Source organism: Cantharellus anzutake, assembly GCF_015039405.1.
Source record: "Cantharellus anzutake strain C23 chromosome Unknown EI90scaffold_44, whole genome shotgun sequence".
NCBI lineage: Eukaryota > Fungi > Basidiomycota > Agaricomycetes > Cantharellales > Hydnaceae > Cantharellus > Cantharellus anzutake.
Window position 1 is genome coordinate 446,715 of NW_024066994.1, and position 20,524 is coordinate 467,238.

The following is a 20,524-nucleotide window of genomic DNA, read 5'->3' on the forward strand; positions in this document are numbered from 1 at the left end:
GCCTAATAAGTGCAACAAACTAAACTAGCTTATGTTGTGAGACAGCAACAGTTGACTCGGTGCTTCGCAAGGATCCCGACCCTACATTATGTCGGTGAGACGTCCGATAATTGATGTTGGGTTTATCTCTAATCTATTACCACCGTCTTATCATTCCGGGAGTTTTTCCAATCTGGTCGCCCTACTTTCACTTATTTGCGATTACTCTTGTTCCACGTTATACTCGAGTAAACGACGCTTAAAAGCTGGACGTTCGTCTTCGTTGACGCCCTTAGTTCTTTTCGCTTTCGCGCAGGAGATGTGAAAGCAAGGAACTCAGAAACAATCAAATCACGGGAACATCTGATGAACTCCTACTGCAAATAAATTTGCCGAAGGAATCTGAAGGGCATAAAAAACTCCCTCACCTACAGCATGACCGAATATTCACAACACAGACCCAGGTGGAGGGTTGACCAAGTAAAGCGGCTCAAGCGGTGCCTAGACCAAGCCCGAATGCATAAAAATCATTAGTGGCGAACACCGGACTAAGAAGGTAGCAAAAACATAGAGAATAAACAGTATGTGAGCTGGACCTACAAGTTTTATGTTACAGTTACAGTGAGGCCCGAATTGGAACCTGGCAGCGTATACGTAGTGTACTCTGCCTGCGGGAATTGGTCTCTTATGTGTAAGCCAGCACGCATCTTCCATTCCATAGACTCAAATATTCCTAACCGTGATATGGATGTATCCGGAATTGCCCACTGACTCTTGAATACTACCTTTTCCCATTCGAACATCACAGACTTGCAGGTATACAAATTTCAGTTTCAAGACTGATCGAATATACAACGTTGTGAGGAACGAGGTGGCATCGGAGGGTTCCCAGCCCTCTAACAGGGAGAGGTTAAGTGCCGACGAAGAGCACAAGATAAGGCTTGATCATATCGCATTTACTACGTCACGAAGCAATCCTCGTCCTTTTAGGACAGCTTCGACCCTTTGCTTGCTACGCCTTGGACAGTGTCGTGCATCTACAACGGCATTTGAATTGCCAGGCAGAACATCTTCATGGAAGGTGTTGGCCCCTTTTGGCAAACGAAGTATCCAGCCTCTTTTGTCAATCAAGGCAAGAAACTTGGCAAGTAACGGCTCCACTTTGAGGGTATTTCGTGACCCAATGACAACAAGTTTGGATCGAGCGCGAGTGAGAGCGACATTAATTCGACGCCAATCTCTCAACAGGTCGCCTGTCTGATATTTTCGGAGAAGTATCAGACAAATGTAGAGGCAGTCAAGGAAAAGTGGCACATACGTTTCCTTGGTCGTTGGATCTAACCATCGATATTATAACACAATCTTTATCTCGACCTTGGCTCCGATCGACAGTCATTACTTCAACGTCAGGATACTGGGAAAGCATAAGGGAAAGAAGTTTGTTTTGCTGGCGGTACAGGGATATGATTCCTACTTGCGTCTCGGTAACTCCCGAGGCAAACAATGCGTTAGCGATCTGTTGACACATTAGTATCGACGAGTTGCCGCTGGAGTCGTATTACCTGGTACACTAAGCTTGCTTCTACCTCGTTCTGCACTAAGTCACTCACACGTGATTCCTCTGCTGGGAGATCATCTGTGTCGATGAAAATCACCTTGCGTCTACATGGACTCCTAAATATGTAATGACGTCGTGAAATGGGAATGAGCTGACCTTTCATCCAGAACTTCCGACAACCAGCAGGTACCCAATGTGCATGAGTTAGGTACCCGGTGCAAATTGTCGATGAACGTTGGATCTGGGATCCCGAGCTTTCGATTTGCAACAGAACTCGAACCACATTGGAGTCGATTATTGTAGATCAGATTGTTGCAAAGAAGCATGATATCTTCGTTCATGCGGTACTGATGCACGAGATCCACAGTGGTCTCGGGATGGGCATTGCAGAGGATCCGGAATAATGAGTCTTCAAGACCCTTTCTGCGGGCTTCGAGGTTCCGAACCAGGGGAGGTAGTTGGTAGTGATCACCGACAAGAACGAAACTGTCAGCGAATCTCAATGGCCCAAGGCAAGTAGGCAACGTAATCTGTGAGGCTTCATCCACTATGCAAACATCGAATTTGCGGCGAGAAAACAGGGAACTAGGTGAAGTTGAACAACTGAGCGACAACTTCATACCAGCCAACTCACTGGTCAATTGATAAGCACGTCGTCGCTACAACTGGTGGCGCAAGGAGTTGCTGTTCAAGTTGTTCAATAGTTGTCGCCGTATTGTATTCATGCACACTAAAGTGTCGAACGTCGGGATGTACCTAGCGAACCTCAGCAACACAGTGGTGTGAACTTCGAAGACTCACTTTGTCAATATTTCCCAGCCGCAGCACTTTAATATTGGTATTCACAAGTTTGAGTAAAATCGTGTCAACTGCAGAATGGGTATATGATGTGAGTAAAACGGATTTCCCCATCTTCACGTAGCCTTTAATTATCTCTGCAATGGTCGTTGTCTTCCCCGTGCCTGGCATGCCAAGAATCAGAGCGTAGTCCTTTGCCGCCATCACCTTCCGAAGGGCAGCTGCCTGACTCTCGTTGAGCCCAGGAGGAATGTCCGCATCGGGTGGAATGCGTGATTCATCAAAGGTAGGAGGCGCCAAATCAACGATCAGAGAGCGCCTCTTTTTGTCCCCCTTCTCGTAGAATAGTTGCGTCAGGTTATTTCGAATACGATTCATGGTCGTTGACAACTCGTCACGATCAATGCGATATACAATGCCTTCTGTCTTTTGTTTTTTCTTCTGCTCATCAGTTAGTCCGCGCTCCGTAATTGCAGAATCAATCTCGCGGTCGAGCGCAACTGTCACACGTGCGGGTTCCAGCCCAACGACGAATCCACGAGCAAAAGCAAGGAGATTGGGTTCCACTGACACACATACTGCGTCGTTGACAGACATGAAACCATCTAATAGCGACAAGCCAGATGCGTTGAACCTTGCTGCTTTGGGAGAGCGTACGAACTCGTAGATGTACCGTTGGTCCTTTGTCGAATACTCTGTTTCTTCGAGGGGAATGTTATGGGAACTTGAAATAACCATGTCTGCAAAGCAGCGCCCTGACTTTTGACGAGCTTCGGCGGTCATGGTCCAAAGCTCTCGGCGAAATAGGTTTAGATCGCTTTCTTCAAGGGCGATAAGGGATTCCCAGTGCCGGAAAAATTCCAGATGCTTTTCGGTGAGATGCCCTGTCTTACGTTGGTAGAGTTCCGAGATGGGGGATCCGTCGTCCACAACACCATCAATAGCCTGGCAACAGGATTATCCGTCAGTCCAATTACGAAATGATCTAGCTGCTCATACGACCTTTCGATACAGCATACAACTGTCAACGGCGTAGCACTTCGAACATGTCCACTCGTCATTGATGGTTGGCGGTAGGAAAGGCTTCGGGTTTGGTGGTAACACAGGCTCCGCTGTTATTTCGTCCACTCGCGGGGACTTCAGATAGGTGCGCGCTGTCATGTACAAAGCCATCTCATTCCGTGCGACTATGAGTCCTCGTATCTCATTTCTGGCGGCCTGAACTCGGAGAATCTCCTTCGATTGCGTGTAGTAAAGCAACCCATTGGGGATTTGGACACCTATCTTGGCTCAGCATTGGAAATATGGGGAAAAATCCTCCTACCATAGCGCTCAGACATTAGCAAAGTATAGAGAGCAGTCTGCGCTCGATGCGCTAACTCGGCTGCGGATCGTCCAGTCTTAATCTCGAGAGGGAGTGTCCAAGAACGGTCGGCTGGCCAGAGCTTCTCCTCTTCAATGATATGTGCCTGCATTGAAGCATCCACCACACCCTTGAGACCATAAGTGGGGGACCAGATTGTCTCTTCTACATCGTGCAACTGAGTCAAAGCGATCCGTGCGGGTGTGGAGGCAGTAGACCTGCGTTCGGTCAAAAATGCGTCCGGCTATTCAATACCTAGTTAGTCCAGGCTCAGATCATTGTATCACAATCGTACCTTGGGTTTATCCGCAATAAACCGCTTGCTGAATTCTTCCAACCCTCGTGCTCTCATTCGCATTTCCACACGAGCCTCCTCAATGCCAACGTTCACGCGTATCAACCGATCAAGACTTGAACGCACGGCATGGGTAATCTTCTCTTCTATGAACTCCTTGCTCCATTCTCCAGAAGCCAGGCATGATTGCATAACCTCGTGCAGCATGTGCCCAAAGATTGTTGAAGGAGTGACATCCAAAGGCGATCGGATCAGGTTTGAAAGGATTGGCTTCCGAATACACCTTGGGGCCTCAGAAACGGAGGTGGCAGGTATGAGAATGTCGGGATGGAGGATGATCATGTTTCGCGTTGATGAAACGGTCATAGTTGGTTGGGTCCAAGAGTAGCCAAGTGCATAATCCCCAATAAGATTTACAATATCCCCGGACTGATATTGGTAAACGCCCAGTCATCTCGGAGAATGACCTTTCGCAAAGTGCAACCGTTGTCGTCTTGAACGTCTAACACCTACGACAAAAGCAGTTATGAGTTGCTGAACAGACAAGTAAATGGCATTTACTTTTTCTAACCGTCCCACATTTCGCGTCTCCATCACACTCAGGACAACGCAACGTGTACAAGAATCACGGACTTGTTGCTTTGGCGGAAAGAACGTCGTCATGTCTTTGGACTGGCACAGCGATGAGAAATCGTTCGTGCGAAGGATGGTACACTCACAGGACGGGCACCTGTTTTGGGCTCATCTTCACTAAGCACAAGATCTTCAGACCAGTTCTCCATTCCATCGCAGAGATACTCCAGGTCACAGGAGGCTATTGGAGAGTCCTTCTGGAATGTGGCTTAAGTGATGATCACCAGTACAAAAAAAGCAGGAACCAACGAGTGGTGATTTGTGCTTCTTTGATACCGAGGACGTTCGGAGCAATGGGGACTGAAGCCACAGGAATTAGCACGCCCAACCCCGTCCCGTCCCTCACGTACCTGTACAGCTTTATCCAATAATGGAGCCTTCTGTGTTGGGGTTTTGGGCGTTGATTTCTTAGAGCGAGTGGGCTTTGCCGGAGTCAAGACAAACTCTTCGTCCCAATCGACGCCGTCGACTAGCGCCCCTAAGTCATAATCTTCTATCTCGTTTCCTTTTGACGGGGTCACCTAACAATAGATCGGCGTTGGAGCAAGGAACTTCCATGGATGCATACGCACCTGAGTCCTGGAACGCGTCGGAGTCGAGAATGGGAGAACCTTGCTCTCCTTCTGATCCAATCCGTCACACAACATCTGAAGTTGCATCTCCCTGTCCACTTGGTTCCTTGTACGACTAGAAGTGCCCGAATAGACGAGCTCCACTGCAGAGCTACTAGTGGAAGGCTCTCTTTCTTCAGATGACACGCTTACATATGCAGGAGTCTTCGACAATCGACGCGTCTTGGATGTCCTTTTTTGCACTTGAGAGACATATTGGTTAGCAGATGAGTCAAGGTCAGCAAATAACGCGTCAAGGTCGAGATCCGGCGTGGTAGATTTGCGTTTCAGGGCGGGGGGCATCGCAGGCTGGGGACGCAAAACCAAAAAGGAAAAGAATTCAACGCGGGGCCCGGACACAACAAACAATAATAACAGCTTGTTACCCGCACATCTATGCTGGCTAAATCTAGAGTTTTCTCGTATCCTTTCCTCACACCTCGGAGACCTTTTTCTACTGATTCGTGTGTCGAGAAGCTGCGGCGATCATGGCTATATGGTACGCACTCTCTGAGACGTGAGACAATATACCGTACATGTATGAATTGATCATATCCTCTTATCAGTTCCATGTTCAAACGCCAGAATGCTTGAAAAATCCACCATCACTACGTCAGACATGGTTATTTACGATCTAGAAGACAGTGTGGCACCCTCCCAAAAGAGTGTCGCTCTCAACCACCTCCTCAACTTCTTGGTTGTAAGCACTGATTTGTTCATCTCCAAACCCACCTACATGTCCAAGTTAATAGGAGGACATAAAAGTTGCTCCGTATCGAAGGGCGGTCCGAATCAACGCTATAGATACGAAGTTCTTCACACAAGATGTCCACGGCATCGTAAGCCCTCAATGCAGCAACAGAGCTTGAGTAGCCATTCTTATTTCCGTCTTCCTTCAGTTAAGTGTGCCGCGAGGCTGTCAAGTTCAAACATGGGTTGTTCCCAAGGTGCACTCTGCACAACACCTTACCGAGGTTGGGAAACACATCCCTAGCGGGCTGAAGTTGGATGTTGTCGCGAGCATCGAGAGTGCACAGGCCTTATGGGCGGTAGGGGAAATCGCCGGCTGGAAACATCCAGATCTGCGTATAATAGCGTTACTTGTGAGCCCGACGCGCTCCCAAGTGTTTGAATTTGTTCTGATCTCCATATCTAGTTCGCTGCTGAAGACTGTATGGCCACTGAAATGATTCTGAAGCTCTGAAAGCCCTTAATAATTTCGCTAGATTGTGCCGACACGGGTGTCCTTCGATCCAAGTCCCGAAGCGAACTTTTATACGCCCGATCCAAGATTGTCTCAGCCTCCAAGGCCTTTGGGTTGCAATCAATTGACATGGTACGGCTGGTGAACTTTTCATCATTTAGCGCGATTGACGGTTCAAGGTTGTCACGTAGGTTTGTGTGGACTACAAAGATCCGGGATACCTTCTTGAAGAATGCCGGGATGGCCGGGCGCTCGGCTACGATGGCAAGGCGAGCTCGTAACATCCATGTTCTACTGACAGTACCTATTAATCTGCCCTCAGCAAGCAATCCATCCCACGCAAGTGGAAATTATACAATCTACTTTTCTACCAACTGAGAAGGGTACAGGACCGGTTTCCAATCGTATTCAAGGTGATTTATATACCATTTTCTGCCTCTTCAGAAATTGCACGGGCCGCCAAGATCCTACACGGAATGGAGCGGGCGCGTAAGGCAGAACTGCGTGGCGCGTTTGGGCTTGAACTAGATGACGGAGCCAGGGAAATGATTGACGAGCCCATGGTAAAGCAGGTGCGTGTTCACATCACACATGTCCTACTGCATGTTCACGAGCCACATCCAAGGCAAATGCAGTCTTAGCGAAGGCGATAGCTGCAAACCTTCCGATCCCAAAATAATGGCAATCCTTCTTTTTCCTCGCATCATGCGCCAACATGCTTTGCACAATTCCCTGAATACTGGTGCACAAAAAATCGGCGTGCCGGATTTGGATGAATGACCAGATGGGTCATGTGATTATACAAAAATGACAGAAAATAAATGGTGAGCGGATGACTAAGATAATGTGGCAAGTACCTGCTTGTCTTCATGTCTCATATTGCTATTTTCAAAATTCCAGCCAAACTCCGTAATTTAAAAAATCGCGCTTCAGAGTACTGTTGCTCACCAGTACCAGTATCTTTCGCACTTGGGACTTTACCCGAACAGCTCTTTCATCGTATATACATCCCCCCCATCATATCGAGAATACTCAGTGTTTCAAGCATGACCCAGATAAAGGGCGACATTCCAGTTGAGGAAGAATCGACTTTACCTCTAATGGTTATGTATATCCGGCATAACCATTTCATACAGAACTGAATGGTCTCCGGTGGACATGTCACTGTGTGTGTCTTGTTATCCCGCGACCACATGTGTGTCGCCGAACGGATCAATATATTGATGAAGTCGGCAAGCCGTAATTCCAGTCACGTGCAGCAATCATTGATGGGCAGCGTCCTCATCTGAAAACAATCCTCCTGACCACACATATTGGATTAGTAGCCATAATTATAGTCCCATAATAATATTGAAATACCCACGTGGGATATAGATTCCATTTTGATACGTATATGAGTATGGGACATTGAAAATGTATGCGCTTCTCTCAATACGTAGCGGAGCTCATCGTGGGAATCTTTTGATACAAGCGCGTAGACATGGCAATCCCATAGCGCGAATTCGTGGCATCACCATCAGACTCATTATAACCCCCTCTTCTTTTCTTCTGCCAGAATCGTTATCACCCCTCAGTCCTTTCTCTAACGTGCCGGGCAGTGTCTGCTGCTCCCCCTCGTTCATTATTACCACTGACAGTAAATATGATCGCCCGCGTTCTTATTCTCGTTATCGCTGCGCTTCACACTCAATGTTTGTGATTAACGTGACATTTTGAAACGCCATCCACTAATGTTGGTTCTTAATGCACTCAGTTGTTTTCGCCTTCACTTGTACTCGTAACTATACTGTGATTAAGGGAGACACATGCGATGCCATTTCCCAAACACACAATGTTTCCACGTAAGTCGTGAGGCAGATTTGATCCGATGCTCTTCCACGAAAAATGACTTATTTCCTTCTAACATACTACAGTTACCAGCTTGCTGTTCTCAACCCAACCATCAACAGTGGCTGCACTAATCTTGAGATTAGCCAGTGCCTCTGCCTTGGCTCCTCTCAAGCGGACTGCACCAAGACTTACACCGTATCAGTGGGCGATTATTGCCAAAAGATTTCGGACGAATTCGGTCTCAGTGGCGCAATGCTTTACGCCAATAATCCCTATATCAGTGCTGTCTGCGATAACATTGATATTGGCCAGGTCCTTTGCGTTGACAAGGCATATAATGTCCCTCCGCTTCAGCCGAATCAGCCCAAACCTTCGATTGATCCCACACCAAAGAAAGAGGTTTACCCCCCCAAGCCGACATCCGATGACGACCTCCCTTGGTGCAAGGACGGTGAGGATGAGTGGGAGTAACGTTCAATATCTGAAAGCCATCCGGGATACTCTTTTTTGAGCGTGGTGTGAACACCGAGTTATTCAAGTTTTTCATTGCCAGGTAGTTGGGCAGATTTGACCCTTCTTGGTGGCCAAGTTACCCATGCCTCGGCCTTTGGCGTTTTGTATTGAGGTCCTACTAGATGTTTTATATACAAGCCTCTGGTTATTCTGTTTCAGCCATCTATGAGGCTTTCTTGAGCATGATGAGTGCCAAGGGCCACTCCAGCTCCACCTCAGCTGGAATCATCCCCAAATCCTGCTTGAGGATGTCTCTCAAGCTCCCCACAAATCTGGTAACGATGTCACCATCACTTCTTCCCTTATCCTCGGGGTGTTCGTTCCAATACGCATGCAATGCGCTCCAGGTGTGGAGATAATGTGTTAGACCGTCCCAACTAACCCTCTTATTCAGTATCACCTCCCTTGCCTCATCTTTTTCATTGTCAAGGCTGATTAGGCCCTTTGGACCTCCGTGAAGGGGAACGGAAGTTGAAGTTGGGTAGTGATTCCCTATGAAATAGATTCGTTTCGCACTCGATGCATCCCATTCCGGCGAAGTGGGGAAACGAATTGCCTGAAGGTGATTCTCTAGAATCCCGCGGCCTGGTTGCTCAAAATACTTCCCCACGGGTTGGGACCGGTCTGATGCATAGGCGCTAATGAGTGGCGTCGAGGAAGGGTGACCTTTCAATCGAAACTCAGAGTAACACTAGCAGGGTAAGGTGATATGAGGGAATATCAAATTTGGAATGTTAATACTGGGACGGACCCACAGTGCCACTGAACCTCCTTTGCGCAGTGATCGGGATGTTTCTGCCCAGAAGTCTTCATATTTGAACCAATGCGCAGCCTGAGCTGCCGTTATCAAGTCCACCGAATCATTTCCGATGAACGGGAACGCTTCCGCACTCCCAGCCTTATATTCGATATTCCTGCCCCCGATGCGCAAAGATGAGGTTAAAGTGTCGCCACCTGTGTTCTCATTGGCAGTTTGAATCATGCCCACAGAGGAGTCTATACCGACAACATGATCAAACTTCTTAGCTAATTCGAGCGTTGCTTGTCCTGTTTAGATCGTTGGCATTGGCGGGGACTCAAAGTGCTTGATTGAACATCCCTACCAGTGCCGCAACCAAGGTCTACGGCTCGAGACCAATGGGCTTCTGGGCATGAGGCATGGTATTTGTATATCGTCTCAAACAGTAATGATGGATATGATGGACTGCATGTTATGAGATCGGGAGCATAAATATCCGTCCAGGACTGTGAATGCCTCAAGCTCTCAACCCACCGAAAGAGAGCGTACCCGAGGGAGTTAAAGCTCGATTTGGAAAACGTAGCCATTGAAAAGTCTAGTGGAGGGGTAGGTGGACGACCAATTCTGAGGACCGGAGTGACAGTTGGCCTCCGAGTACACTTCAGTTGTTAATTAACCGGTGGACTCCCACGCATATTCGCCCCACTGACTTAATACATTTACCTTGGGATTGCCGAATCCATAACTCCGATGGCCTTATGGTCTAGAGGTACGATACTCCGTTTGGGTCCCATAGGGATTGCTGATTCGGAGTGGTCCTGGGTTCGATTCCCAGTGAGGCCCCTTTTTTTTTTTTCCCCATGCTAACTACATGGCATGGAGAATGTTCATGCAAAGGATCGTGCAATTTAACGCACAACCTTTAATTTGTCTCATTATCAAATAATCTACATCTCACGCAAACCATTGCAGCACCAGTCTCTGAAGTGCACTCGATCTTTTCGACTGTTGGGCGAGATACCCTCACGGGGTGAATGCAAGACTACATACATCTGCACCGCGATAAGAATACGAGGTCATGGGAGTGACAGCTTCACTGCCCTGTCTGGTTGAAGTTTCCGCTGACCCTGCGTTTCTCGGGATGATGCCAATACACGGAACGGCGTCGATGGGCCGTTCTCCCAGATGACTCGCCACCTTCAACTTCGCCACTTGGACTACCACCTTCACGTTCGGAGTCACTGTCCCCCAAACCACTGCCTTCGATCCAGTCACCGTCATCGTCTGGGAGGTTGATAATCCCAGTTGCGCTATCAAAGTGGTCATTAGGTCGAGAAACTGGAAGTACAAGTACAAGCTCACGGATCAAAGCTCAAGCGCCTGGTCCGGGCCTGTAGAGTCTGATGAGAAGACCCCGAAATAGTATCATGCCAAGGGTTAGAATTAGCCACAGATGGTGGTTTCGACGGCCCTGACGGGCTCTCCCGACCCGCCTCAGTCATTGCAACTTCAGGTGTCGGAAGTCTTTCTTCTTGGCCTGGATGCTTGTCTTTCCGGATTAGTCGACCAGCAATGTCCCTCACATCTTTTCGTATAGTGTTGTAACGGCGACGGAGCGTCAGAACAACCGCCTGCGTGTGGTTATCCGAATTCTTCCCGCTGGCGCCATTTGCGGCTTCGCCATCGTCGCGGTCGATGAAATTTGCTAGGGTTTGGCCCTTCTTGAGAGGAAGCCAGGGCTGTGGTAAAAGACCGTCCAGAGCTGGATGCCCATAGCGACGTTTTCCGGTGCTGCGAGGGAAATTCAATGAAGGAAATACCGATGGGTTCTTTTCTGACGAACTTAAGGACTCCATAGTAGAAGTTAGTCATTGGAGGCTGGGACTGACATGTAATGAGAACAAGTCAGATTCGGATGATATAGGCCAAACTCACGTAGTCTGTACGACTGTCCTCTGGAGCAACGTACAAAGTTTCATCATTTTGGGAATACCGCATCCGGCTCAGGTGCCTGTTAAGAGAAAATCAATGCCTCAACGCTGAGAGACCACGACCACGAACGTGTGAGAGGCAGTTATGTGTTCCCCTTGCGTGCGAGTCATGGCATCTGCTCCGCTCCGCTGCGCCTCAAAAACCTTGTCCAATTCTACGAACTCCGTAAATGGTCGACATTCACGGTGCATGCGCCATCCCCAGTACGCTGTACCAACCAGGAGCGGAAGCATGAGTGAAGCAAGGATTATAGATTTAGATAGGGTCAAGATCCCCATCATGAAAACCTGGAAAAGCACTATTCCCCACATAAGCCGGGCAAAAGTTATTGGCCATGCTTCACCCTTGGACTCATATGGTTTATAGAAGACTAATGACAAGGATGAGGTAGTTGACGGTACCCGAAAAGTGATCACCTACCAAATAACAGCTTATACTTGTAAACGACATATGCAACACCGAAATAAATGGCCCCGAAGATCAGAATGAGTGGTTGAATAACGCTGTACATTAATGAGACAACGAAGATTAGGATAGCTGGGGGGTAAACGGCGCCGTAATTAATCATTGGTGGAGCGTTGAGTTCGGCGAAGTCTGAAGAAGTTGTCAGGAGGATTCATCGGAAATTCTGGCTATTCCAGTACCTCTGGGTGTTCTGGTCCAGAAAATGCGATAGAATACACGGGGAATGATGGTTCCTAGATTGAGGAGCTGTAATGGCATGATAGCCAGCCCTAGCGATATTCTCAGCAATCGTGAAATGATGATCTGCAGATAATTACCCTGGAAAACGACGTAGGACACGAAGAAACGTTTAGCGTCACTCTTTCTCAGGGCTCGGGCAATTTTCTTTGGAACTTGTGCGGGAGAATTTGCAAGGTCTTGAATCAAGGCCAAATAGGTGGTAGTGAAGAGGAAGATGAATACGACGTTGATAAGGAGGAATAGGAAGTATCTATATCCCAACAAATTAGTTGGGAGACAAAGAAACAGACTCAGCCATGACATACTTCTTTAGTAACGAGTATTCGACCAAACTACGTGCTCTTTCTCCCTGAATGTAGGATGTTGCTGGAAGGCTCTACGTTACACAAATGTAGAGTCAGAAACATGTAAGGCTATACCTTCCAGAAAGAATGGGAGCAGTCCATTGAGAACAATGACTGCTGTACTCGGCAATGTAGTTTGTACCAAGGATTGGATACTGGGACTCTTGTCAATTATTTCTCCCAGCCAGGGTGCAACCTTTTGGATCTCTTCGTAGTTAAGAAGGGTACTTAAAGTCGTGACTGGAACGACCCAAAAAAGGAAAAGAACAGTTACAAAAGCGTACACCGTGACACGCCGTGTGAAGTAGGAGAATGATGGAATATATATGTTCTGCCAAACAACGTCGCGCGGCTCAGGCGCCAAGGATATTTTTCCGGCTAAGGTGACTGCTTGGGCGGCCACTTGCTATAACGATAAGATAGTAAATGACTCGGCCTGAGAACTTGAAACCACTACTTACAGCGCTGGACATGGTTTCAAAAGTGACAAATGCCACTGGAGTAGCTTTCAGCTTGGCTGAACGCCGTTTCCGTCGCACAGCCTCGTCAGCTGCCTGGAATCGCTGCTCAATGTACTCGAGAGCGTCTCGTTTACGACTAAAGCATGTTGACCGGATTGTCGGGCGTGGACGATGAGGAACAACGAGTCGCGTCCGCTGCGCTTCCTCGTCTCCTACGTCCTCGCCATGATATCCTCCTGTGATGGGATCGGACCGTATATCTACGGAAGGATCGTAGGCCTCTACCGCACTCGGATTCCCGACGTAATTTGTCCATGCCGCTTCCAGACTCAGTAATGCGTCTGTACGTTTCCCAATCAACTCCCCAAGGGCACCATACTCGCGCACCAAACTGACGCTTTCCACACCAAGCTCCATATTCTCAAAGAACTCGGCGAGTGCGCGTTCACCCCGCAGGTGCTCAGGAAGGTCGGTGATCATGACAGTTCGGGCTGGCACGGAATGTGCAAGTTGAAGACAAAAGATCTGACGTGACTGAATAAAGCTTTGGTATGCGCGGTGAATGAAGCGAAGGGTGAGGATGGTGAAGACGTATGTGAAAAGAAGATGGAGGGTCTGAATAGAATTTGCATCGTTCAGACGACCAATCCAATCGTCGCCGGGGACCCCTTGTTTCGGAGGACTCGGGAGGAGCCGGAATAACCTGGCGTAAGATGGATTATCATTGTCATCCCCGTTTTTATCATCGTCGTCGTCATCGAATCCAATGTTGTTCTAAACGAATGATGAGGGGGAGAGAGATAGTGAGAGCCCCTGCTTACGTGGTAATTGATGGGCATTAAAATGCACAGGGCGAGCAAAGATGCAACTGTGAAGAGTTGAAATGACATTTTGAGGAAGTTTAGCAGCTGATCGAAGCGGAGCATTGAGGGATGCGCAGAAGTGATCATGTAGGCATAAACTTACCACAGCCGCATCGAGCCCAACAGTCTGCAGTACTGTGAATTCTGACGTGCGGATCGTCGGCAGGATCCAAGCAGAGAAGGAGGTATGCGCATGAGCATCATGAGGCGAAAAGCCTTTGAATTTGGTTGAGTAATACTCTGAAATAGAGAAGGACGGGGATACCTTTGAGCTTCGTCCGCGGAGCATATAACAATGGCCAACGTGTTTGGCAGTAGCAGAACACCAGAAATGAAAACAAGCCTATTGTTCCAGCCAAGGAGAGCTGCGTCGACAACCACGGGCCTTTGAACTCACCTACCATAGAGTAATTAGTACATTATCTTAATCCGACGGACCGTGGTTACTGACGCGTTGGAGGTGTGCCAGGGGGAAGGCCATCACCCGCTGACCGCAGTAAACTATATCCCAGAACACTGCCATTCCAACTCATTGTTGAAACCAGGATTTGGCTGGCACACGCCAGGTCTCCAAAAAGCTGTTTTCCTGGGGACAAGGCGGTTCCACTGTGACGGATGGGCTTTGAATTCACGCGTCAATCCTGACGGATGCAACGTGCAGGCTTTCCAAATGTGGCAGCCTCTTGCGCAGAGAGTCAAAATACCTTCGCTCTCAGTAACATGGGGGAGAGGGGAAAAGACATTCCATAAGTGCTACGCAAGTGCTGCTTATAGACCAGCTCCAGGATTATCGAAGCGTCCTGACCTTCTGGGTCAACTGGAAAGTTCTCGTATTCTCACAGTTGTGCGGGCAAAAGTGCAAGAGCGTGAACGACTTCTGGAGGAACAGGTGAGCTTGGGTCGTTGCTATGGAAGTGACTTGAACCAAGTAAATAATAATTCCTTCTAAGACCGGCGACGGGTTTTCTTCTAATCACATAAGAACTTCGTTTACTCTCAAGCAATTGGAACCATTGCAACGCACATGGGATGAGTGGACTAAATCAATGGAAGTGCGTCTTTATGTCTGAGTCACGATGCGGCATGTCGCTCAATCCTTGAAGAGCTTTCGTTACGTAGTTTCTGCCCTACCAGATGAAACAGATCCAGACATGCGCACCCTTCTCACAGAGGAACGCGATTCACTCCTCGCATCGCTATCCGAGACCTTATCACAAACATTTCCGCGTCTTCTCATCCCTCCTTCTTCAACCACTCAAATGTCTGCTATCATGGAGTTTAAGGCCGGGGCTGGCGGAGATGAAGCTACGCTTTTTTTAGCAGAATTGGTGCGCATGTATACGAGAGTGGCAACGGCAAGTGGTTTTTCGGTCGAGCTTGTCAGCTCGTCGGACACGGATGGATCTAGAGGCTCGGGTGGGGGGCTGAAAGATGCTATTTTGGAAGTCAAGGGTGAGGGTGCCTATGACTTTCTGAGATGGGAGAGTGGTGTACATAGGGTGCAAAGGGTGCCCGCAACGGAGAGCCAAGGAAGAGTACACACTAGTACTGTGGCGTTGGTGGTGTGTGCAATTCCGGTCGGCTACAAACTCCAGACTCCATATCTTCTTCAGGTCCTTCCAAGTTCTGATGAGTCCAGCTCCACCGACACCATGGACGACGTTGTGGATCCCAAAGACGTGAGGGTGGAAGTGATGAGGGCAAGGGGGGCTGGGGGGCAGGTGCGCATATGTCCACCATTCCAGCCGTGGCAGAAACTTATGCCTTTCCCAGCACGTCAATCGTACGGAATCTGCAGTGCGGCTGACTCACGAACCAACTGGTATTACTGTGTCCATGCAAGATTCGCGATCTCAACACCAAGTTAGTCAGGGTTTCATTATGCTTCCAACTCTGACGCCGACACGCCACCGACATGCAGAATCGGACGAAAGCTTGGCAGATACTTAGAGCACGATTGCTTGACATCAAAATACAAGAAACATTACAGCAACAGCGTGACACTCGCAGGGATCTCGTCAAGAGCTCGGATCGGAGTCAGAAAATTCGAACTTACAACTTCCCCAAGTGCCTTATATTCTCCCGATGGCATAGAGTAGGGCTAAGTCACTTTTTTCAGGATCGCCTGACCGACCATCGAATAGGTCACTCTCTCAATAATCTCCCGGAAGTAATGGAAGGTGAACGTCTTACGGAGTTGATCGCAGAACTCAAACGCAACCAGGAAATGGCCATGATTGAGGACCTGCTGGAGAACAGTTAACATTGTCGATTCCAGGTAAATTCCATCGGTCCATGCTCAAACATATCCACACAGTGAGTTGGGTTGGGTCATGGTAGTAAATAATTCACGGTGGACCATGCATTATTCCAGGCATAAGCCAGCGATTTCAGCAATATCTTTTACATGGAGTGGGTAATCCATGCAAATGCAGTGTGCATGCATCAGGATGCCGAGTTAAATGAAGAAACAAATCAGAATCCCACTTGTCATTGTCATCTGTTCATCTCCGACCGTACTATGCAATCGACGGGATCTTACCCATTTGCTTGCTACTGATACGAGAAATACTACCAGAACTCCCTTTCTTTGGGCTACCCCTTGCCGTGTCAACACTTGGCTCATATATTTCAGGTGGACTAGGATATTTAGTCGGGCGATTAGGATTATCGCCCATATGTGATGGATCGACTTGAGATCGCATGACAGTTTCAGCGATGTGAGGGAAGAACGGCCCTTCAGCCGTGTCAAGCACCTCGTTTATCCCTGGAGGATATTCAGACTCGTAAAGTCTAATGTGTACACCTGGGGACTGGGCCCGTGTGCCAAACCCGTTGCGGTGGCTGGACTTCATCCATCCTTGCTCGTTTATGGGCGGGTACTGCGACGTAAAAACATTAAGTCTGTGTCGTGGAATATGGAAAAAGTGCCTACCGTCGGTGGTTGCGTGGCGAGTTCAGCGTCCTCGGATAGCGGGGATGCCTCCGTAAATGGGCTCTTCACACTTGCGTTCCCCGGTCCCGGCTCGGCAGGGCGGGCCTGGGGGCGACTTTTAGCCCTGTCAGGTCTCTGGGAATGGGGTAGTGACCCAAAATAGGATAGGTCCCGGTACGTGTCCAGGTCATCTCCGGCATTTGTTGTGCGTGCCACTGTGGGAGCAATGCTAGGTCCAGGCTTGTTTGAGACGCGGTTGAGCATGGCCTCAAGTTCGTTCATATTGCTGGAACTGCTTGTGCGTTTTGGAGAGTGGGCAACATTGTAGTGGGAATCAGGAGGGGCGGGTCGTGGAGAATCATATTCGGGTGGCGCGGAAGGAGTCGCATCAGAGCTCTTCTGAGACATTTGTTTTTCCACTCGAGGCTCCGACTTCGCTGACACTGAATATCGCGCACTTGTACTTGGAGTGACATGGATAGGAGGAATAGGAGATTGTGGTCGGTTAAGCCTTTCTGGTGATGTGGGTGCCACAGATTCCCCGCCGTCTCTGCGCGGCTCAGTGTCACCGCTTCCACGACTCTGGGGGTTCGTCGATTCTGAGCTAGCATTGCTTCTAGGAGGGGAGCGTGGAACCGAGCCACTAAGGTTTGACATGGAAATCGGGCGGTGAGGCAATGGTTTGGAGGATGGAACGGACACGAGAGAATGAGCTTTTTCCTGATGTGTAGATGATGTATTTGCAGTCACAGGCGGTGCTCTTAGTGCTGACGTCGTCAGCCGTTCCCTAGAGGGACTCCTAGGTTGTAGTGGTGAAGCAATACTGTGTTCGTGGTGTAGGATATTTCCGAGTGAGGACATCGATGGCCTGTCCGATGCAGTGATGGATGACCGGGGCGGAGGGGGGCCAATTGCTCCAGATTGGGAGGTATGAATAGACCCTACAGGCAGTCTCGGTCGGGAACCCCCTTCAGATTCACTATCTTGAATCTGACGGCGAGAAGAGGCATCATCCTCTAAATAATCAGTCACCTCAACACCTTCCGCCTGGGCTCGTTTCATAAGAACAAACTGCTGATGGAGGGCACGAATCTCAGCACGAGCCTGCTTCCTTGCAGCTTTGTCTTCCAGTTCCTTTTGTTTGCGAGCTTGGCGAATGGCTTCGGCCTCGGTTCGATTAGCATTGTGAGCTTCAATTTTTGCATTGAGTCTTTCCGCTAATGTGTTAGGGTCAGAATCAATCTTGAAGAAGGGATATTTAGTCCGTGTCCTAGGCAATCGCATGTATAACCCCACCTCGAGTGCAGCACGGATGTCCTTGAGCTTCTGGATATACCCGCGAAGCGTAACAGATACCATGGGCCATTCCCAGCCAGCCCGGTGCGTGATAACATCCTGGCACCACTTAGCGAGAGATTTAACGGTTCTTGGACCTGTTGAGTAGGCTACAGTATCTGGCAAGAAACACAAACTCACTTCTGCAAAGATCGATAGAGAGGGAGATGCTTATTAGGAACACCTTGATTAAGTTTGACCGTCAAAACATAGAGGATAGCGAGAGCGGCGTCGTGCTCAGATTTGAAGTTGTCATCATGCTGTGAAACTACATGAGCTAGTGGCAGCGAACGAAGTAGATTTTGAGCATACCTCAGTGAGAGCTCGCGTCCAGTTGATAGACTCAGCAATAGACTCTATTGTCTTTTGGACCCGCTCCTGATCCACTGGGGGGAAGCGGGCAATCTCAGCTGAGGGTTTCGGTGTCAGGGACTTCGATAATCGTTGCAAGTCCGCAGCGGAAGGCGGTATATACTCATTGAAGGGAGATATCCCCCTTACGGGCTTGTCCGCTAGTTGTATAGGGGGTCGGACCACCGATTTCTGAGACCGAGGTGAACTCGAACGCGGTACACTGTTTGTCCTCATCCTGCCCAAAGGAGAACGCATATAGTTCTGAGGAACAGATGCCAGAGAGCGCGGGGCACCACCAAAAGGCGGACTCATGAGGTTCATCCAATCCATCGTCGTTGCTGCGTCGAAATCTGTTGCGACTCTTCCGGGGTCTGTGGAGCTTGAGTCGTCGTCGGTGGACTCGCTGGATGTGCTCACACTTTCTAGCTCAACTTCTATATTTCCGGGGAAGCTTGAGACGCGGCGGCTACTGCGCTCGTCTGTCTGCTCTATGTTGTGCTCACTGCCTTGAGCGAGCATCGTGGTGGACATGAGGACCGAAGCAACAGATAGTTTTCGTGGATGGAATCAGAGATTTTAGCTATTTATTGCCTAGTTTATTTTCCCATGCACAGGAGACACGCCCTATACCAGAGCACCAGGTCAGATGTCAAACGCGAACGCGGCAAGGCTCAGCTGCGTGGATCGAAACCAAACACGGATAAGGCACTTTCGACGTCAACACCCGCAAACAAGCCATTTTATCAAAGGCGATGTGCCGAGCGCGATATACTTGGTGTGGTTATCGAGATCCCTGGTTGTTTTGATCGCTAGTAGGTGACTGCGCTTCACTTCCTACAGTTCCTCTACAGTTCCTCTATGTGCCCAACTGCACCGTCGCTTCCAATTTTGGGATCACAGAAATGTCTGGTATCATAGCGTTTTCCGATCGAATTGGGACGGCGTACAATAATTTGCATGTTTTGTGCCCCCAAACTATCAAGTAGGTGGATATTCGGCTGATGAGCACCGCGTTTACCTACTTTCCCCCAGCACCAGTGATTTGGTGGACAATGCTCCATATATGATATTTTATCTACCAACTAGAGAATGGCGTGCCCGATGGTCGCTGCAGTGGAACACTGAGGGAAAAGATTCCATGACAAAACCATGCGGATGTGAGGATTTCGTGGAAAATCTTGGCAAGGGGTAAGATTTTCCGTGACAGGATTTTCCCTCGATCTTGCTGCATGACAGGATTAGGGTTCCAGGTTATCTAAAATCCTGCATGAGGAGGATTTTATCATCAAAACTTATATACGCCATAATTTTTCAGCCATAATATTACTACCTTGTAACACATGTTATGACATATATTCAAGGATCCGCTGCGATCTACAACTGCCCACCTCCCCAATCCTGAGTCCATCATGTCCGGTTTTGCGATTACAACACATTTTGATATTGATGTTGATTTTGGAAGGAGGCGAAGCCTCATTTCTCTTCGGCTCTTTGGGTGCATCGGGCACGTTCATGTCCCCGGAAAAGTTGTCGAAGGAATCCACATCAGATTCAGGAGAGCGCTTGGGTGCTCTATGACCATGAGAAGCACCGGATTATAAAAGCGCGCGAGGTCGAGTTTTTCGAAACAGGGAGTCGCAAACGTCTCGGGATGGAAATGGATGATAAGGAGTAGGAAAGGAATCTAAGTGCATCATAGAACGTCAGAATGGCGACTCAGGGGCGAAAGTCAGAAACAATAACACGGGCACACCAAAAATCGACCAATTAACCAAAACTCGCGCATCCAACCCTCAAGATCCATCCACATCAATGCAAAGGGACCGCATGAAGAAGCCCCATCGCCACAGACGCCACTCATCGATCGAGCCCGAAGTGCCCAGAAGATTTTCCTGATATATCGACTTTACTGGGCAAGTGAGGCAGCGGACAATAAAAATAGAAAAAGGGGACCTTTATTCATGTTTCCGACAGCATTGCCGCAAAATCACAAAGATGCCAGTGGGCATCTA

The 20,524-nt window shown here is 48.7% G+C and overlaps 7 protein-coding genes and 1 non-coding gene across 8 annotated transcripts; 5 read left to right on the forward strand and 3 right to left on the reverse strand.

Annotated features, from left to right (window-relative positions):
- Positions 1–924: 924 nt before the first annotated feature.
- Positions 925–5,540, reverse strand: EI90DRAFT_3146428 (AAA domain-containing protein; the record flags this gene model as incomplete). The annotated part of the gene is made up of 12 exons (XM_039065412.1): positions 925–1,236; positions 1,298–1,495; positions 1,542–1,653; positions 1,694–1,960; positions 2,172–2,293; positions 2,339–3,280; positions 3,338–3,615; positions 3,660–3,942; positions 3,994–4,422; positions 4,555–4,632; positions 4,977–5,147; positions 5,199–5,540. The coding sequence occupies 12 exons, from the start codon at positions 5,538–5,540 to the stop codon at positions 925–927; spliced, it is 3,534 nt and encodes a 1,177-aa protein (XP_038913162.1).
- Positions 5,541–5,609: 69 nt separating this feature from the next.
- On the forward strand, positions 5,610–7,265 carry EI90DRAFT_3069205 (Pyruvate/Phosphoenolpyruvate kinase-like domain-containing protein). The gene is made up of 10 exons (XM_039061142.1): positions 5,610–5,736; positions 5,804–5,937; positions 5,990–6,076; positions 6,137–6,340; positions 6,394–6,409; positions 6,464–6,573; positions 6,633–6,710; positions 6,764–6,824; positions 6,886–7,013; positions 7,067–7,265. Exons 1-10 carry the CDS (start codon positions 5,634–5,636, stop codon positions 7,118–7,120), a joined length of 975 nt encoding a protein of 324 aa, XP_038913163.1. The 5' UTR covers positions 5,610–5,633; the 3' UTR covers positions 7,121–7,265.
- A 684-nt stretch (positions 7,266–7,949) lies between these two features.
- EI90DRAFT_2998980 (uncharacterized protein) lies at positions 7,950–9,179 on the forward strand. Its single transcript, XM_039056275.1, has 3 exons — positions 7,950–8,132; positions 8,195–8,282; positions 8,355–9,179. The coding sequence occupies exons 1-3, from the start codon at positions 8,084–8,086 to the stop codon at positions 8,740–8,742; spliced, it is 525 nt and encodes a 174-aa protein (XP_038913164.1). The 5' UTR covers positions 7,950–8,083; the 3' UTR covers positions 8,743–9,179.
- EI90DRAFT_3069209 (S-adenosyl-L-methionine-dependent methyltransferase) lies at positions 8,871–10,178 on the reverse strand. Its single transcript, XM_039061143.1, has 4 exons — positions 10,058–10,178; positions 9,888–9,988; positions 9,536–9,831; positions 8,871–9,475 (listed from the first exon to the last, which is right to left on the reverse strand). The coding sequence occupies exons 1-4, from the start codon at positions 10,108–10,110 to the stop codon at positions 8,948–8,950; spliced, it is 978 nt and encodes a 325-aa protein (XP_038913165.1). The 5' UTR covers positions 10,111–10,178; the 3' UTR covers positions 8,871–8,947.
- Positions 10,179–10,275: 97 nt separating this feature from the next.
- EI90DRAFT_t181 lies at positions 10,276–10,366 on the forward strand. Its single transcript has one exon. It is a non-coding gene; the product is annotated as a tRNA-Pro (tRNA).
- A 69-nt stretch (positions 10,367–10,435) lies between these two features.
- EI90DRAFT_3281600 (uncharacterized protein) lies at positions 10,436–14,421 on the reverse strand (the record flags this gene model as incomplete). Its single annotated transcript, XM_039066829.1, has 15 exons — positions 10,436–10,833; positions 10,886–11,314; positions 11,367–11,407; positions 11,459–11,534; positions 11,585–11,885; positions 11,936–12,109; positions 12,160–12,249; positions 12,298–12,470; positions 12,526–12,586; positions 12,640–12,970; positions 13,026–13,799; positions 13,847–13,933; positions 13,992–14,104; positions 14,154–14,285; positions 14,340–14,421. 15 exons carry the CDS (start codon positions 14,419–14,421, stop codon positions 10,617–10,619), a joined length of 3,081 nt encoding a protein of 1,026 aa, XP_038913166.1. The 3' UTR covers positions 10,436–10,616.
- Positions 14,422–14,883: 462 nt separating this feature from the next.
- EI90DRAFT_2929557 (release factor) lies at positions 14,884–16,151 on the forward strand (the record flags this gene model as incomplete). The annotated part of the gene is made up of 6 exons (XM_039054989.1): positions 14,884–14,940; positions 14,992–15,450; positions 15,502–15,609; positions 15,662–15,751; positions 15,810–15,955; positions 15,995–16,151. Coding segments are annotated over 6 exons (1,017 nt in total), but the record flags the coding sequence as incomplete, so codon positions are not given.
- Positions 16,152–16,211: 60 nt separating this feature from the next.
- On the forward strand, positions 16,212–16,608 carry EI90DRAFT_3069217 (uncharacterized protein). The gene has a single exon (XM_039061144.1). The coding sequence runs from the start codon at positions 16,351–16,353 to the stop codon at positions 16,570–16,572; it is 222 nt and encodes a 73-aa protein (XP_038913168.1). The 5' UTR covers positions 16,212–16,350; the 3' UTR covers positions 16,573–16,608.
- The last annotated feature ends 3,916 nt before the right edge of the window (positions 16,609–20,524 follow it).